General features: G+C 35.6%; 1 protein-coding gene across 2 annotated transcripts in view; it reads right to left on the reverse strand.

The window, feature by feature from the left end:
• The window catches only part of SLIT2 (slit guidance ligand 2), a 380,715-nt gene that overhangs the window by 81,344 nt on the left and 278,878 nt on the right, over window positions 1-20,493 (reverse strand). The window contains exons 10-17 of one of the 2 annotated variants that reach the window (XM_060012750.2): window positions 20,333-20,404; window positions 19,764-19,835; window positions 11,926-11,997; window positions 7,983-8,126; window positions 7,707-7,870; window positions 6,717-6,740; window positions 3,046-3,196; window positions 61-135 (exon numbers count right to left, since the gene is read on the reverse strand). In XM_060012750.2, coding sequence (XP_059868733.1) covers window positions 61-135; window positions 3,046-3,196; window positions 6,717-6,740; window positions 7,707-7,870; window positions 7,983-8,126; window positions 11,926-11,997; window positions 19,764-19,835; window positions 20,333-20,404 — 774 coding nt within the window. The remainder of the gene's footprint in view (window positions 1-60; window positions 136-3,045; window positions 3,197-6,716; window positions 6,741-7,706; window positions 7,871-7,982; window positions 8,127-11,925; window positions 11,998-19,763; window positions 19,836-20,332; window positions 20,405-20,493) is intronic. The other variant, XM_060012751.2, reaches the window with a different exon arrangement.

The raw sequence follows: 20,493 nt of genomic DNA on the forward strand, positions 1-20,493 counted from the left end.
AAAGGTATAAGAAAACACAGCACTACAGATATTTAAAAAGATGGTTAATATACGGCTTACATTTTACGTAATTGAGGAAGTTTCTTGAAGATGCCTGTAGCTTCCAACACTGTAAATTCATTATTATTGAGGCGTCTAGGGAAAACAGAAACAGAAAAGTTTCATTCCCAACAGTCAAGAAGAGATTAAATTTTATTTCTCGTACAGAATTATAACATTATTTAATGAATATCCTAAAGCAAAATATAGGACACATATCACAGAAAATTTGTGGGAAGTACAGATCTTTTCCAATTTATCCCATATTTTAATGACCAAAATAAAACATATTAAGAAGCACGTAGTGAAGAAAACCAATCATCGAAATTCAAAACCAACTCTCATTCAGTAATCTGTAGAACAAAGTTTCTCAAACTTTTTTTTCCACTATTACCCCTGCCTCCAAAAGCACTTTAGGATATTTTATTTCTAGTCACTTCTCCATAAATATGTATCAACAGCTTTACTGACATACAGTTTACACACCACACAATGTACCCTTTTAAAGTGTACAATTCGGTGGTTTTTAAAATATTCACCAGCTTGTGCAACCGTCTTTGCTTCCTAATTCCAGAACATACTCATCATCCAAAAAAGAAACCCCATATCCATTAGCAGTCATTCTCAGTCTGCTGCCCCCCACTGCCTCAATCCCTGGCAACCACTAATTTACCTGCTGTCTCTGTGGATTTTCCTATTCTGAATATTTCTTATAAATGGGATCACACAAAATGTGGCCTTTTGTGTCTGTTTTTTTCACGTGGCATAATATTTACAAGGTTCTTCCATGTTTAGCATAGGTTAGTACTTCATTCTGTTTTATGGCCAAATTACATTCCATTGTGTGGACATACCACATGTGTTTATCCATTCAACAGCTGATGGATATTTGAGTTGCTTTCACTTCTTAATCATTATAAATAATGCTGCTAGGACACCGGCATACAAGATTTTGTATGGCTGTATGTTTTCAATTCTCTTGGTTATGTCCATTGATGTGAAATTGCTGTGTCACGTGGTAAATCTATGTTTAACTCCTTGAGGAAGAGCCCAACTCAAAAGTTTCTCAAAAGTGCTGCATTGTTTTACCTTCCCACAAGCAATGTATGAGGGGCCCAATTTCTCTCACCTATTACTGTCTTTTTAAAAAGCCATTCCACTGGATGTGAAGTGCTTTCTCGTTATGTTGTTTTGTTTTTCCTCATTACGGTTTTGATTTGCGTTATCTTCATGGCTAATGATACTGAGTACTTTTTTTTTTTTTGTGGTACGCGGGCCTCTCACTGTTGTGGCCCCACCCGCTGCGGAGCACAGGCTCTGGACGCACAGGCTCAGCGGCCATGGCTCACGGGCCCAGCGTCTCCGCGGCGCAGCATGTGGGATCTTCCCGGACCGGGGCACGAACCCACATCCCCTGCATCGGCAGGCGGACTCTCAACCACTGTGCCGCCAGGGAAGCCCGATACTGGGTATTTTTTCATGTGCTTATTGCTCATTTGTATATCTCTTTGGAGAAATGTCCATACAAATAATTTGACCACTTTTTAACTGGGTAAGGTACATTTTAATTGTTGGGTTGTAAGAGCTCCTTATGTATTCTGGATATGAGTCCCTGAGCAGATATTTAGATATTTAGATATATTTAGATATCTATATATTTAGCCAATATTTAGATATATGTTTTACAAATATTTTCTTCCCAGTACTGATTTTTAAAGGTATAATTAAAAAAAAAATCTTAATTTCTTAAAACACACACAACTTTTGCTGAAAGATGAATTAGATATGAATTTCTAAATTCTTGAGTGACAAGTAAACTTATTTAAAGTGTTATCATGCTGGAAGATAAAATTTGAATTATTGTTTGTGGTATTATTGGAAATAAATGTAACTCCCTACATGATAGTAAATAGAGAGTTCATGGCTTTTACTGCATGGTCTCCATGCATTTCTAAAGTCCTGGACCTACGAAATAGCTTCATGAACTAACAGAAATTTTAAAAAGCATCATTATAACCACTAGGTAGTGAGTTTCTGCCATCTTTTTGAAAGCATTATATTATTTTTAATTATTCAAATTGCTTAAAATTCATTAAGTAACAGGCATGAGTATAGGCACTGTGGGAGATAAACTATAAAACACAATCTCTGTCATCAAGGGGCTATAATCTAGTTGAAGACAAGAGAATTATACATGCACAAAAAGACAACCAACTTTGCAAAGCAGTTAATGAAAAATACCAGATGGTGCTAGACATAAACATTGCTAAGATGCTCTAAAAATGATGAGGTTTCACTAGGTTTTTCTTGGATTTTTAGAAACACTAACATTAAATGTCATACTTTTATAAATAAAGTCAGTGAAGGCCAACATACATGGGCACAGAATCTATAAATGATTCAAACATATTTTAGACCCTCGTATGTGTTAGGCCCTATGTTAGTGTTATAAATACAGATCTGATTACACTCTGTCTTTTTAGCTTTTCCTGCTATGATATCCATTGTTCAGAAAAACACCATCCTTTGTGCTTCATACTTGGTAAACATTGAATCCTTCCACTTGTGAGTCAGTGAAGTAGCACAGCTGATAAAAAATGACTCTGATTGAATTCATAATTAACACAGATTCAAAATGGTGACTCCAAACTATTTTATTTGGTTGCTGAAAAGACTACATTAAAAATCTATTAAGTGCTTAGAAATGGGTTTGGACATAAGTAATATCCAAGAAATAAATATCAAATGAATGTATTATTATTAGCACTACTAAGTGCTAACTGAATTTTTGAGAGGTGAGTTAATTCCTGTAGTTGTATCTTGGGCCAGAAAGATGAAGTAAGAAAACCTCTAATACATATACTTGTACAAAGAAGAGTTATGCCAATGTGTGTCAATTAAAATTAATGTAATTATTGAGAATGAAAGGGCAAGACAAAAATCCCAATGCTTTGATGCTTTCATTCCTTCCCTCCCAAATAGGATTTTGTTGGGAGATGAACTTACAGCTCTGCAGTGTACTGGGGAATGTGGTCTGGGATTTTGGCGAGTTTTTGATTGGAGCAATCTACTGTGGTCCCTTCACAGCGGCACTTTTCAGGGCAAGCCAGATCGGCAAAGCAGTCCCCACTTAATTTTGATCGATAATCTTCTGTACCTATTGAGGATTCAAGCCAGAAAAGAAGATACTGAGTCTGAAGGTTAGAATATTTGTTTATTTGTAGGAAGAAAAAAGTAAGATAACTATAGATTATGCAGCAGGGAGACAACTTGGGGAATTTTGGTCAATGGATGTCAGGAGAGGGTTAAAACAAGGGCTTGGAATTTGCTGGAAAAAAGAGTAACCAGATTCACAGGACAGGAAAACATTAACAGAGTTGAGCTTTTCACAGCTGTACTTTCTGCTGATCCAGTTATGAGCCATTCTAGACTATTTGACAGCTAATCACACAATGGCTACTAGTCGTGAAAAAGTTTATTTTTTCTCTGAGTCAAGAATTTAAAATGTATCCAGTAATAAACATATGCCTAGATATCATTTTCAATTAGGGCTTTCAAGGCAAATAGATGGACTCAGGTTTTAAAATTTTCTATGGTCTTTTATTATTCTCTCCCTCTCACATAATCTTCAGAAATGCTTAAAAAGCCCTCTTTTGTTCATTTTGATTTTATAAAAAGAAACAAGTAAATCCTGATTTAAGCCTCAGCAGCTTGTCATGCTGTAGAAAGCTGCGTGACGTTCCATGGTGCTTGACGGAACCATGTTTTACTCATACCTGGCAACCACATGGTTAGATCAAGCACAACAGAAAATCTCGCTACATAACCACTACACCATCCACTAGGCCAAAGGTAAGACCAAGAGGAAAGATGAAGGGAAGCAGGAGAAAAGCTACAGACGTTCTGGAAACGTAATACTGTTTACATGACATGCATTCTTCCCGCAGAATGTTTATGACCATAGTAAGAGTATTACTACCGAAGATTCCCTGGAAACACAAAGAAGGGGCTATACTGAAAGGTGCCTCCAACGTTCCTCAGAACTGCAGAATGGAAACAACAGCTTTCGGGAAAAAACATCCAGGAAGAAGTTGAAGGTGCGCTACAAGGACAACAGAGAGGCTCAAAAGATCTGTGGTTTCTTCTTGGAAAAAAAAAAAAAGGGTGCAAAAGAGTGAGACTAAAAGAAGATACATCAGGATTGAAAAGGGAGGATATCATGTTTCAGATCAGACACTTTTACTTACAGCCAAAATGGTGAATTCCTGCAAAAGTAAAGATCACCGAGAAGGAAAGAAAGACAGTAAACCCAGTTAAGATTCACATACACGTATATAAAACTCACTCAGGTCTCTTCCTTCCTCCCTTACTGTGGCAATTATCGGGGAATGGCCTGGTGTGACAAGAATCGTCATGCTTTGTAAACTTTCATAATCATTTTTTGAAGCACAGCAGTACAGGAAAAGCAATGGCATACAAGATGCACAGCACAAATTAAGTTCTTGTCAATTCCTCTAAAAAAATGAAGTCTCCACAAGATAAATTTTCTTTGAGTGCTCACTGTAATCTCTAGATGCTATCCAGAATGGTGGTAGGCAAGTAGACATGTAAAATGAAGTGAAAAACTAATCGTGAGATCTTCAAGGACTATCACCGGAACACTTGGATTAAACCTTAGGTTGTAGCTTACATGCTTCATAATGATCTTTCCAACTTATAAATAATGTCACTTAATTGAAATGGAATCAGGATCTCGGAAGAAGTTTGCAAAGCTGAATATAACAGTTTCATTACATTTGCCAATTAATGTTGTGGCATTTATTGAGGATCTGTTGTATTGTAGTTTAAGCTTTCATTTAAAAAGTGAAATAAGGAAATACAGGGAACAAAGTCTAAGTGACAGATACACGAGGTATTTTACATTGAAAATAATCTGCATTCAATGCAATGGTAATGCTTATTTTATTGTTGCTCTTTAGGCAAGCTCATATTTTAATTAAAATCTGGAAAAAAAAAGGGAGGAGAGGCCCAAAGAATTCTTCTGAGTCCTGACTTCTATAATTATTTGTTTAAATCATGTAAATTGAATGACCAGAAATTGACAATTAAGCCATGATATCTGACATAAAAGTTTTGGGTTTTTTTTTTTTTTCCCAAACCTATTTTGGCTGCTGTTAATAAGAGGACAAAAATATATCAGAATTTATGAAAACAACCTGACTTTTGTTCCTTATTTGGTGAATTTGAAATATTAATTTCTAAATTATTGATAAAGCATATTTAAATGTGACAGATTGAATAATTTGATAACTATATTCACTTCTCTAATTTGGGGATTTAAGTAATATCGATGTTTTATCCTATAGGGGTTCTGTTTTTTAAAATGGCTTTTTCTGGGTAATAGCTATCAGATGACTTTCTACTTAATAATTGGGTAAAAACACTGAATTTTAAAGATTGCCAATGAAGGCCAATCAACTGTTCTTTTCAACATGTTACTTCTTATGCAGCCAGTGTAATATATATATTACTGATCATTCAAGTCAAAATGTGTAATGAAACAAAATCTGTTAGATGCATACAATTATTCATATTATAATTCAACAATGGCAAGCAACGCATATCTCCTTAAAATAGAGACCAAACCCAGAGTTCTTCTTCAGAAAATAAGTACGTTTTTTCATACTAACACCTTATAAATATTTTTTTAATTTATAACTATTAAGATATATTAGAGTCTAGAATATACCCAGGATATTGTAAATGTAGCCAATGAACTACTAACATGTATTTTTATATAATGGTTTAAAACAAACAAGTCAAGAGGCATTTTACACAATTGGCAGGCAAGGAAAAAATAAGTAAAGAAACATATTTCAAAGAGCTAGTTCTAGAATCATCAGCCTTGATAGTGTTAAGGTTGCAGTGGTAAAACATTTCAATTATTTTTCTAAGAAACATTCCATTCATCTGCCTAAGTTATCCAAGGCACTTGGTGCCCATGAACTTCTGATGCTTTCAGGATGGATGTCAATATTGTTTTAGTGGAGTTATACTGTGACTCCAGGGATGTAAGAATTTTAAATCACAAGCAAAGTCCAACTGCACATAAATCAGCAGGAAGTTGCTGCTTTGGTATAAAAAGTGAAGCAACAGCAAGCAAAGTAAAGCAAAAAGTAAGGGATACTTTTTTAGTATAAAAAATCTCTATAAAAAAGTAAATTTCATGATGGAAAACACAGTTGTGTGTTTGAGACTGATTTCATGTAGAACTAGTTCTTTGACAACAGAAAGGTCTCTGTCTTTAAAACCAGCTTAAGATGCTATATTTTAAAAACAGGTTGAAAGGGCAGATATACAACATAAGGAGAGAAAATTATTTAAGTAGAAAGCCATAGATTGAAACATTTTAGCTACTGTGAGAAATTTCAGATAATGTGCCAAAGTGAGAGAGAGAGAAAAAGGTGGGAGTTTAATAGTAATATGTTTAACATCAGAAGCTGCATGCAAAGGTCAGGTTTTCAGGAAACAGCTACAAGTGATCTATGCAGAAGGAAATATAGCTACAGAGTACCCACTGGATTTTCCAAAGCATGCATATCAAAGTTTTAGAAGCTACATTTTATAAGGTGAGGAAAAGGTGTCTGCAGTTAGTCCTACTACCGAGCAAAACCTACCTGGAATGAAATACTGTTCTTTAGCTAAATAAAAAAAGAGAAAAAAAATAGAAGATGCACCTGAATGTCAGCAAGCAGAGATATGAGTTATATTAGATTAAGAATGGACTAAAGTTACTATAGATAATTAAGTGAAAATGTATATTCACAGCAGTGGCTGAAGCATAATCATGTACAGTGAGTAGGAAATGCATCTGGAACCATGGACAATAAAGGGCTTTGTTTTGATATTAGCTTCTTAGTATAAATTAACTGCCGAATGTGAAATAACTCCTGGAATAGTTAGGTAGCATACTACCCAAAACATATAGAATGCACTTTATTATGAGAAAATAGAAAAGATTATACCTAAGCAAACAGTAAATTTCAATGAAGTAAGTTTTCCCTTTAATATTAATAAAATGCATCTATATTTCACTTTTTATAAGTAAATGTAATATTCCCAAAGTGTTAAAAGATGGCCTTTTGGAAAAAGAATGTACCCTCACAGTCCTATTCAAAATGTGAGAATGCAAAACAAGAAAACAGCATTCAGTGTGAGAAGCAAGGAATCCAGAGCTTTTTTTCCCCCTACTTCTGAGCCTGAGCAAATCAAGTAACCAAATCTCAGTTCACTTTCTTAAAGAAATGGAAACATGATTAATTACTTTACTCTTGCTCAGTGAAAAACAATACAACAAACTTGAGACTTACAGCCTTTTAAAGGCACTGAGTTAGATAAAAGGCCCCTGTTAAATTCAAACCCTGGGATTATAGTATGAAGTATCCAGGCGTCTTTTTTTCTTTATTTCTTCTGCTGGATATTGTGTTAAAAAGGTTACATGTAGGAGTGCTACATGAATTGTGACTACAGTTCTTTTCCTTCATGGGCAGAAGAAAAAGAAATACGATTCTGCAATGTTTGGTAATTCAGCTCAAGGCCAGCTGTCTGTACATCTCACTACTGTTTTGGGTAACGCTGCGGAAATGTTACACAGAGTAAGAACTTACCTGAACAACGGAATTTCTTGCTTTTGATCTGTCCGATTCTTTTATTTGCCAGACGCCGGGGGCTGGTGCAGCGGGCACCACTGGTCTCGATTGGGTTGGTATGAAGATAATCCGCCAGCCACTTGAGATGGCAGTCACAAATAAAGGGGTTCTGGGCCAAATGCCTTTCAGAAACACATACAGAACACTTTTACACATGACTTGCAATGAACTCAACTCTCCAATTCAGAGTGAATACAATGGTCATCAGGTTTGACCCAAATCCTATATACATACATGGTTTGAATGGCACGGAGAGGTGAAAAGGTCCCCTTGGCGATGGTCTGAAGCTTGTTGTCATATAAGGAGAGGAGGTTCAGGTTGTGCAGATCCTGAAAAGCATCTACCCGAAGGCAGTTTATCTTGTTGGCATTCAATAATCTGTTTGATTAAATAGTCGTAGGATTAAAGTGTAGTATCTCATTAACCCATCTTCAAGACTCTGTTGTTCTTGAGAAAACCCAATCAAGAAATCCATTTCTTTTACCCTTAACATTAAGTAATCATTGAGGTATCACAGGCTGAAGATTTGGGGTCATGGCAGATAAAGCATGGGTCATGTCTAATGATTGGATTGACTAAATCTAGTGGTACTTATACATTTATTCAACAAAGATTATTAAATATATTCTCTGGAATGTGTAGAAGTACAGCAATAGACAAAGGTGGGTGAGAGCCAGTTTCTCCTGTCAAGGGCACCATAAAGTTCTTATAAAACATTAGTCCCTGGAGCTGCTCTGTGAAAAAGAAGTTCAGTCCATTCTCAAAACGGTAGCCAGAGTGACTTCTAAACATAGACCAGAATACATCACTCCTCTCTCAAAACCATGCAACAACTCCCAGTTTGCTCTGAATAAAACCTAAGACTTGACAATAGCCCATAATGCCCAATGGGATCTTTGGTTCCTTTTTTGAACTTTACAACCTCCAAGTTTTCTATTCCTGGCTGTTTCAGCTCCAGCCACACAGGTCTCCTTGCCAGACTCTCTTCTCTGCTTGGAAGGCTCTTCTCCCAGATGTCTGCCTGGTTAACTATGTTGCTTCTTCGAGTCGGCTGCAATGTCACCTTTTCCATTCAGCTCCCCCCCGCCACTCCCTCCAATACCATCAGCCTGTCTTTGCCCCTCCCCTATCCTTAGCATCTCAATTCCTTTACTTTAATCTACTTTTTCTATTTTCTTAAATACACATTTCTTTCTGTTACGTGTGATTTGCTTATTTATTATGTTCTTGCTGACTGCCATCTGCATGAACCCCCTCCCAAGGGTATAAGGTCCAGACAACAGGGATATTAGTCTATTTTGTCCTCTGTTGTTTCCCACATGCCTGGCATGTGCTAAGTGCTCAATAAATATTTGTTGTTGAACGACTACTTTATAAGCCTCTTGGAGAGTGGCATTATCACACGAAGACCCTCATTCTGCATTATACATATCCATTTCACTTGGTTTAACATAATATCCCACAAACTTGTTTTTTCTCATGCATACCAGTGGTATTCTGCATCAATATTCTGTGGAACTGTGGTTTACAGAGCACACTTGGGCAAACATCATTCTTGTAGGTTATATGTCCCTGTGTCTGCCCGACTCTCCACCTGCCTCAACCTTCTGGCCTATCAAGGTCTCACAGAAGGTCCACCTTCTCCAGAACAAGACTTTTCCAGAATACAACTGCCACCCAACTAATGTATTCCTTCCTCTAGGAAGTCAGTCAGTGCTACCTAGTCTTGTCAACTATTTTATAGAGGCCCTCATGTTTGCCCAAAGACAGTTTAGCCCTCCAGGGGCAAAGAATTTTCTTTGATACTTCTTTTTCTCTGTCACCATTCAGTTCAGAGCTTTGATACTTCGGACTTTAACAAATATTTAGTAGCTCAAAAAATATGTGCTATGTGGTTTGGGTATGATGCTTTCTTATCTAACACACTGAAAACTGTTTTCCCATTTGCCCACCAGAATCTCTGTAATTCAGGGTATTCCAGTTTTACTTGCCTTTTTAAGACCTCAATTCCCTGCACATGCAAAGCCAGGACTTTCTAGTGGTGGTTCTCCCTGCTGTACTCTTTTTTTATCTTCCTTCAGAAACTGCAGTTTTGGTTTTCTCTGTGATCTATATAATACTTTCTTAAGAGCTTAGACGCATGGTTTGAGGTGTGGACTGATTAATCCTATACCTCCCCACTTGGGGCCACAACACACGGCCCACTGGCCATGTTCTCTAACTAGTGAGCTAAGAAAGGAGCTGGAAAGCACAATGCTAAGGACAAGGAAAAGATGCGGAGCCTGGAAGACACAACTAACGAAAGTGCCGTTCTGAGCACTTTGTACTTAGTTTACATTCAGGTGGTCCAGAAATTAGGGGGACAGTACTGAACACTACTTTCTTTTGTTCCTTCCATTTACCTACTTCTTCTCCTCAATATCTCATCTGTTCAAGCAGATCTAAGATGTTTAACCTAACCAAATTCTCAACTAACCATAAAGAGTCTATTGTGCCACATTAGCTCTGGCAGGCTTGGTCTAGAGATAGAACTTAAGGCAGAGGGAGAAAGCCGGCTTTTTTAGTAAGGTTTATCTACATACAGATTCCCAGTGTTTATCAATCCACTTGTTACAACAACTACCAATAAGTGTGTGTGGAAAGAAAAAGGTGCCGTTTTTAGTGTTGGTACCAGGCAGGACAGTGGTAGCAAGAGAATGTAAGTGAATGGTGAGGACAATAATGCTAAGAAGATGTGAAAGAATGACACAAAAGTAAATAACAAATAGGCAACACTTGGCTATAGTACCTAGCTATACCTATAATGTGTATAGAGTCATCCTATTCAAGATCAGAAACAATATTTACTAACTTCACTGCAAATGAAGGGTTAAAAAATAATTTGATGCCCAAATAAAGTCACTAGGTGACAAAGGTCAGTAGTTATCATGACGGATTGGTCTGTTGTAAAATCAATTTATTGAGTTATGTAGCATTAAGAAGAGAGAGAGAATGGAACAGAATTGACAGTACTACACATAGTGAGGTTAAACAGTTTTGTTAATGATTTGCTTCATTTGTGTGTCTGTATGAACAGACACATATGTGTATATGTGTACATATGTACACACATGTATATGTGTGCACATATGTATATGTATGACACATGTGTGTATATGTATGAACTGTGTTGTGATATAAAATATGTTTCTGCATAATAATGAAAGGTTTAAAATGTGGATAATAGGATGTAATTATAAACATACATTTATCAAGTAAGGAAAAAAATCAACCTTTGGGCTGTTTGTGAGACCAGGAATAAATTTTTACCAAGTAAGTGGTTCAAACCCCAACTCCAACAAATACACACATCCAAAAGAGAAAATAGCATTCTAAACTTAAGAATTTTAAAGTAGACTGACTGTGGGCTAGTTGAGAGAAAAAATTATATCATACTCATCTTTCTATCCACAGTAGCTAGGTCAGTGTGTACCCCAAATGAGATACCCTATAAGTGTTTGGTGATTTGAATAGACTTTGATGGTCCAAAACTAACAATCTTAGTATTATCGTATTTTTTCAATCTCATTTTCATATGAGCATTAATTAAGACACCTGGGGTCAAGTCTTATTCTTATAAATATGTATCATAAATACTTCTTTCAAGACAAATAAGTTGTAGCTATTCTCTAAGCAGAGTGGTCTTTAAAGACAAAATCCAGGAAATTGACAGATAATTCTCTCACTAAAGATTAGTTTGAGTGTTACCACTCTGTCGTAGGCTACTAAACACCATCTTTGTGTTGGGGGATGTTATTCTAGTATTGTCACTGTTGCAGATTCTTTGGACAAAGGTGGATAAACATATTACCAGGTCTTTCTCCTTTCCAATTATTGGTAAATCAAACCAGAGGAATTTCATAAAGGGCAAGGATTCCACAAACTATAAATGACAGAACAGCCAGGATGCCCACATTTATGACAATGTGGAAAGAAAGGTTTGGGAACAATTTCAAAGTGTTGTGTCTTCAAATAAATAACTATCATCAATGTTAGCTCCACTAGACTAATCTTTTCCATTTCATTAAGCTATGTCATTTTGGGTCAAATTTTTCTGAAGCCTCCATGAAATACAAGATGGTACACTGGCTAAAATATATATTTGGGTTCAACAGATCAGAAACAATCAAATACTTACAGTAGCTGTAAGGAAAACAGTCCTTCAAATAAACTTTTTGGGAGTTCTGTGATTTTATTTCCATAGAGGACACTGGAAAAACATGATTTGAACAAACAAAAAAATTAGACATCAACCAGCAAAACAAATTCAGCCAAACATATGTATTCAGGCATATAGGAGGTTAGTAAGCTCCGTACGTCATAAAAGCCATAGTTGAGTAAACAAACTTCAATTTGCAAATGTTTTTTCCCTGATTATAGATTAGACATAGCTTATGGTAGAAAGTTTGTAAAACATAGAAAAACAAAAAAATTAACATAATTTATAATTTTATTCCCCTTTCATAGAAATGTCCACTGTTAAATTGTCATGTGTTTCTACACACACACACACACACACGCACACACACACAGTTCAAATGTAATGAGAGCACACAGTATATAACAAAGGAGAACAGCAAATGTGGAACCTACTGTTCTTTAAAGGGATGAGGTTTAGGATTATCATAATAGAAAACAGTGAAAGGAATCCACATAAGTGTAAAATTTTCATTTTAAACATATAATGTATATGCATAAGAAATGTAAGATTTGTGAAGACAGTGATCATTAATATTGATACAGGAGAATTTTTAAAATGTAGGTTCCCCAAAGAAATATGAATAGGAATGTATTGTCATGTCCCTACCTCTGATTAGCCACTAAGTGTAGCCACAAAGTGCAGGGACCATGACTTAATTACTTCAGCATACCTGGTGCCTAGGTTTTGACACACAGTGATGTTCTAACATTGGATTGATGAGTGAATATTGTTTGAAGAGTAAAATGAGTAATAAATTAGCACAGGAACAAATTAAGGAATAAATTAATGTATTCACAGAAAGGGTGAAATGAGGGGATTTCAACAGCAAATAAATGAAAATGATTGACTCATCATGTTGGCTATTGACCACAGATCTGCAATGATGCCCCTCTATTCTCAGGCCTCAAAAGCGGAGGACCACAATTATGTGTAGGAAAGGACAGGAATTATATTTTTAGAGGAACAATTTGACAACATGTATCAAGAGTCATAAAGATGTTTATATAAATTTTAACTTAGTAGTTTCTCTCAAGAGTTTAAGAAAAAAATCGGAGACAAACACAATATTTTATCTGTCAAATGTTGTTCATGGAATAATTTATAACAGTGAAAAATTAAATACAAATAAAGTGTATCCAAGTTCCAAAGAAGGGGATTGGCTAAATATATATTTCACATTGATAAAAATCATGTTCTGAAGAATATTTAGTGAAATGAAAGTATTCATGATACAACACTAAGTTTAAAAGAGCATAATACAAAAGAATATATTATAGTATAATTTTAACTTTGTTTAGAAGAATATATACATATATACATAGAAAAAAAAGTGGAAAATCTCTAGATGGTAAGTGACTTACTGTCCAGAGGTCATTTGAATTTGAATCTATATATACTGTCTTTATTTTTAAAATATTCTCTAGGATGGGCATAAATTACTTTAAAAAGTCAGAAGTATTCTTTTGGAAGAGAAATAAATGATGTCATAAAATGTGGAGGAGGGTGGGAGGGAGGGAGACGCAAGAGGGAAGAGATATGGGAACATATGTATATGTATAACTGATTCACTTTGTTATAAAGCAGAAACTAACACACCATTGTAAAGCAATTATACTCCAATAAAGATGTAAAAAAAAAATGTGGAGGAAAAAGCCAAAATGAGAATCAAAATAATTAATATGTTTGGCAGCTGTACATGATTTCTGTTTGAAAAGGAGGAAAATAATGCAAGAGAGATGAATCAGAGTGAGGAAAAAGCTATTGCCTTTTAAGATGTCAGTGAGACGTGGGATATATTACAAAATATGAAGAAAATTCTTAAGGGAACAAATAAAGCTGCGTGCTATGCTGTACAATGTGACATTTCATTTGTATAGATTCCAGTGGTATAGTTATACAGTATAACATAAAAATTCATTTGTGTAGAATATAGATCTTTTTAAAAACTTAACACAATTAGAGAAGAAACAATTTTAAAAATACAAGAACAAAAGAGAGAATTCTACATTGTCAGGCTCAAGGAGGTAAGGGCGTTAAGAAAGGGTAGAGCAAAAATAATATATATCTTAAGGTCAAGAATAAGAGAACAGAGGGCTTTAGGGAACAAATGATCAGATCAAGGTGGCACCAATTCGGGATATTCAACGGAATATCATTCAAGTAATGCACTCAGCAATAGGTATCGTACACTCATTATGTGCCAGGAACTTTGCCAGGTTCTAGGCTTCGTGCCCAATTAAACTGAATCCAGCTGTTACTTGTTCAATGTTCACCATTGGCCCGTGTGCCAGCTGCTGATACAACTGAGATGAATAAAAGGTATGGCTTCGAAGAGACACCCAAAAGGGCTATTTTGAATATTGAAGGAGTTTCACATTTTGAACCCATCGAGATCTAAAAAGGAAACAGGATGTGTAAGAACTGTGGGGAACCCACATTAGAATCAAAGGGTGAGTAATTTAGTAGGTTGTTCACTTGGGTCTTTTGTTTCAAAGGTTGGTTCAAATAGCACAAAAGGAGGATTAGCTAGACAGTGTGACATACTTACACTGTGAACATTTTCTTTTCCAACAAATCATTCTGTTTTCTTTAAGATCATGATAAGAAAATAGATGTTTACTATTAATGAGACAATTTGGGTACAGGGGAGAAAAAGATGAAAATCACAAAAGGATGTAGGAAATCTGTAAGTGTAGGTATAATTGGGTATATGGACTATCATAAAAATATTATAATAAATACTTGATATGATGGGGATGAGATTTCTCTACAAAACGGTATAGCAATACTAGGGCTGAATAGTTTTTTTACACACAGTGAGATCGAAATGGTAGGAAGGAAAAAAGGGATTTAAAAATATCAAAAGTCCAAAGACCAGGACAGAACAATTGGATGGCAGCCAAGAAAATAGGGCCAAAGTCTATAAAAATGAGGGAAAGGAGTATCATCACATAAAGATACAAACTGCAAGAGGGCCAATGAGAATCTTGCTACACTCATAAGAGGGAAGGAAAATTTTTAAAAATCAAGATAAAAATAATTCAGGTGAAAAGAAAATAAATACATGAGTAATACGCACAATTTCCAAATACCAAGAATGACAAATTGGGTAGCTTTTCTACAGTTTTCTTATACATGGCTTATATTTGCCATTCTATATACAGTACAGTTATGCTGATAGAGAATTTTTTATAGTCGTTTGAAACAACAGGGAAATCTTATGGCAGCTTTTGTACCTGCTACAAGAAGGGAGGCTAAGAATACTAAACCGAGTTTCACTCTGGTGTTTCAATACTGGGACAGTAAGACACAGCAACCACTGCTGGCCAGTCTTTGACTTCTCCTGCCCTTGTTGAAAGCAGAAGACAGAACTCCTACTAAAGCGAAAAAATGTCCAAAATAGAAACCTACATGATGGCTATCATGAAAAAGGTGCAATGAGCAGACTTACTATCCAAATAAATGTTAAAGAGCTATACTTACTTATAAATGAAAAACCACGTGTACTTGAGAATTAAAACACTAAGCAAATTTAAAGAGAGTACAGTAAAGAGAAAGCAGAGGTCGCTACATTTTCAATGAAAACCAGTGGTAAATGCAAGGTACTGTGCTGGACAGTTAACATCAGTCCAAGAAAAGCCTGTAGGAAATGCAAATACAGCAATCAAGCCTTACACTATAGACCCCTGTGGAATTTGTGAGCTGGTTAGTGAAGAGAGGAAATAAGAATTAGTGAACTACAATAGTTTGTAAAAGATTAATGAAAAAGTAAGAAGAGGGGAAAATCATATTCTGAGGATCTTGGGCATAAAAATTCCCTGGGATAATTAAAATCCAAAATCATACACATTGATAAGAATCAGGAGAAGAATTTGCCATGGTCTTATTGTAATATCTCTTGAAAGTTTACTCTGTGTTTTTAACAAAGCCAGGAGAGGAATAATCTCATCCCCATCTTAGAGATGAGATAACTGAAGAACAGAGAAAATAGTAACTAGCTCTGTGTACCAGTGAGTTAGAGCCAGTATTCGAATACAAGCCATCCAGCATTCTAAAGGAGATATGCTTAGCCACTATGCTGCACTGCTATAACGCTTAATATTAAGTTATTTTGTTAATATAAATATATATAATTATAATATAATATAAATCCAACCAGTAAATGAAAAATAAAAAATGTTTAGAGGCAATGCTAAATGTACTTGTACGCCAAGTTCTTAAGAAATGATTATTAAATATTATAGAAATTTTGTTGATGTCACAGTGAAAGTAATAAAAAGCCCTGAGGATAAAATGATTTCATAGATGCATGTATTTTGAATGATATTTTGTTAATAATACGTAATACACTGTTATATAATAAAATATGTTAATATATAATAGTAGTATATAATATATATAATAGTGATATATAATAATATGTAACAAAATAAATGTTAATAAAAATAAATGTTAATGAATTTAATAGGAGGGACCTTAAAAAACACTCAATAGATGAAATCCAGTTTTCTCTAACATATACTATTTTGGTAATTGAATAAAATATCAATTTATTAAATAAAATGCATTAGAGGTATTTGGCAACATACCACCTTTAAATATTTCGCTTCTTTAGCAAATGTAGTGATTAAATTAAGCTGGCTATATAATTGAGTACAGCTGCAGTAAGACATATAAAAGCAACTTGTACAAGTAAACACCTCATTTAAAGAAATAAATGTGGCCTATTTGCATCCCTCTTGCAGTTAATCTACATACACCTAAGTCACTTCACCCCTTTCTGGAAGACTTAAACTCCTGGCTCACTATTTCAGTCTCCAACATGACTCTTTTCCAGCAACCTGTCTTTCACCATATTTACCCCTCTATCCTCGTGGCTGTACCCGAGACCTTGCCATTACCAACAACTGCAACCTTTTCATTATTTTAATTTCAAGCATCTGCTCCCCTCAAGTCATACTGACTTTTTCTTGCTGTCTTGAAACACTCCGCACACTCCTACCTCAGAGCCTCAGTATTTAGCTGTTCCCTCTGTTTTTTTTAATAATTTTATTTTATTTATTTATTTACTTATGGCTGCATTGGGTCTTCGTTGCTGCATGCGGGGCTTTCTCTAGCTGCGGCGAGCGGGGGCTACTCTTTGTCGCGGTGCACGGGCTTCTCATTGCAGTGGCTTCTCTTGTTGCAGAGCACAGGCTCTAGGAGCACGGGCTTCAGTAGTTGTGGCATGTGGGCTCAGCAGTTGTGGCTCGCGGGCTCTAGAGCACAGGCTCAGCAGTTGTGGTGCACAGGCTTAGTTGCTCCACGGCATGTGGGATCTTCCCGCACCAGGGCTCGAACCCGGGTCCCCTGCATTGGCAGGCGGATTCTCAACCACTGCTTCACCAGGGAAGCCCTGTTCCCTCTGTCTTGAATGCTCTTTCTCCATATCTCTGCAGAGCTCACTCCTACAATCCCAATCTTCAGGTCTTTGCCCAATATCACTTTCCTGGGGGGCCTTTGTTAATTGTTCTATTTAAAATTTTAGCTCTCCCCTCCTCTAGCATTCCTTATCCCCTTTCCTTTCTTAGTTTTCCTTCATAGCACCTGTATCATCAGATATACTATATTTTCTGTCCATAGTTTACTTTATCATTGGTCACCTCCATGAGGGAGGGATTTTGGTGTTTCGTTCACTCACGTGGGGACTAGTACACAAGAGGGGCCCAAATACATTTCTGTTGAATTTATGATTGTGTTTAAATGAAGAAAAGGGTGATTGCAAATCCGGGTAGTTATATATCTTATGGAGGGGGTAAATAATTTAATCTTTGGAAGGTCAATTCAGAACATGAACACAAAGAGGAAAATGATATTAGTTATAATATATGGACTTTCTCTGTGATATCACAGCTATTTGATTTTCTCCTAGCTTTTCTGTTTTATAATGTTATAAGGCATTATGTGGGTATTCCACTTCTGGAAAAAGGTTCCTACTTTTCCATGTACTGCTATGATTTGAACTAGAAATTCCTCAGTGACTTAGCGTCCTGACTGAAATGCAGTTCTACAAGGAAAGATAATGCTTTTCTATAGCTTTCCAAAAGAACTATGTACATGAGAGCTATGATCTTGAAGACTAAGATCCCAATTCAGCAAACAAGTTCTTTTACATGTGTTGTCATTTCTTTTCCAATTTGCCATTAGTTTATTATATATGTAGATTAGTACATAAGTTATAATCATTAATTATAATAAATATATATTTAATAAATATAATGTAATTTACTGTGATGAATGATTAATTAACAAAATTAAAATGATTACTCTTTTATTTATCTTATTATTTCTTTTTACCATTTAATTCTCACAACCACAAGTGTCAACATCATTAAGGCAGTAGAACTTAACAGTAAACTCTGCAAGCAAGCAGATATAAATCAGAATTCTCCATCCATTTCTCTCTTTTTTTGACATTTAATGGTTATCTTTGAGGCACAGATACTTGAAGGACCAAGACTTTGTACACTGACTTGACTTTTGTTCTGTCCTTTTGTATGGCTGGGAGGTTGGCTCTGTTTACTTTGGATAGTATTACTGTCCAGGATGGTATGTACTTTACGGACAATTTGGGTGATGTAATAGAGTTTTGCATTGCGCTTTGCGATTTTAGAATCTGACAGCCCACCCTGAGAACAGTGCATGACTGTACTTTACACTTTCTGCCAATAGTTGTTTCCCTGGTCTTGGACTTCATCTATTAAAATAAAAATCCAAAACAAAAACCAAACAGAAATGAACCTAGGCAGACATTGCAGGTGAAGTGATAGTTTTCCATTTTTTTCTTCAAAGAAAACTGCAGTTTTCTGCGCAGACCAGCATAGCAACTTGAACATCCATGTGCCCAGAAGAGCTGGTCCATCTCCTCCCCTTGGTATGAATGTAAACTGTTATATAAACCAAAGGTGTTTATCTGAGTATCACACATGTGTATCCTGAAATTCTCACTGGCTACCATTGACTTCTGAAGTTTCTAAGTGCCCTGCAGTAATTTACAACAATAAGAACCCTTCTCTAAGCATCACCCCTTAAAAAAATACCAGATTTCATTTCCAAACTTTAAAATTAAAATTTGAAATAAAAGCTAACTCTACTCGGTGGACTTCTGAAGATTTTGTACAAGTTTGAAGGAATAATGGCCTTTATAAATTCACTTCAGAACCACTTTAATTTACATAGCTATCTCCCTGGAAGTCCTTTTGACATTAAAAAGCTCTCATACCTTCTTATCTTTGCTCTTTGAGAGATTAAAGCTGGTCTGTCAGGGAAGTCTTTAGGTGATGAAGCAGGGGTTGGGGGGCCCTCTCAATGGTTGTCTTCTACTGTTCTCTGCAAGACTTCGCCCAACATCATTCTAAAGGGGACTGTAATTGTCCCCAGAGACAGCGGCTATGGGCTTAAGGATTATCAACACAACACTGACCAGAGCACCCCAAAATAAACATTTTCCCTTTACTTCAGAAAGAAAACAATGTCAAAAAAGGGGCTCATACTCTTGCTCTCTAAACAGCAGAACTGTCAAACCTTAAAATATATACCCCTAAAAATTGGCTAATTTTAGTGGCAGGTAGCAGTTCTCCATAAAAATGATGAAATTCACTAAAGATTCATACTAATTATTATTAATAATTCATAATAAAAAACTGTAAGAGTATATCCCTTAAATCCAAATTTAAAACTAGAGCCACTATTCCTTGTGCATGCTGCTTTCCTTCAGTGATGTGGTCAATACTTACAGTGAATTCAGAGAGCGTAGTCCTTGGAAAGCGTCTGGTGCTAGCTCAGAGATCTGATTATTGCTCAGGTCGCTAAGATTAAAAATAGGTTAGGTTAAACTAAATAGAATATCAGTGAGATTTACTGCAGGAGAAAGCTATTTATTGCCTTTGCATGTCAGTTTTGCACCTATCAATACATATATAAAATTTGCAACATGAAACGTCTGAAGCATCCTAAATTTAAAAAAAAATCACACTTTTAAATCAATTATTGGCTATTTTCCTAAATTATTATTAAAGATGGCATGTGTTATTTTTGAAAATAGAATATTTAAGAATTTGATTGCATAATATATTGACCACGTACATTCACACTAGTGTGAATTAATATGCTAAATTACAGAGAACTTTAAAAATTAATAGTTTAGCTTTTAACATTACAATATTATAGAACTAGCAACAGATAGTCACATCATTTAATATTTAATCTGTCGAGTACTTATTCATACTTAAATGGATGTCTTCGCATGGTCATGACTTGTATAATTTTTAAAAATTACACTGATTTCAGAATATTATTCACTCACATTCTTCTAAGCTTTTTATATGGTGAGAAAGCTCCAGGAGGAATGACCTTGATTGAGTTCTGTTCCAAACGTCTGCAATGAAAAAAAAATTAAGTTTTAAATAGAAATGTGAGCTCCCAGATATGTTTAATTCAAGCCATGTCAAGAAGCAAAGGTGATAT

Source organism: Delphinus delphis, chromosome 5 (genome assembly GCF_949987515.2).
Source record: "Delphinus delphis chromosome 5, mDelDel1.2, whole genome shotgun sequence".
NCBI classification, from domain to species: domain Eukaryota; kingdom Metazoa; phylum Chordata; class Mammalia; order Artiodactyla; family Delphinidae; genus Delphinus; species Delphinus delphis.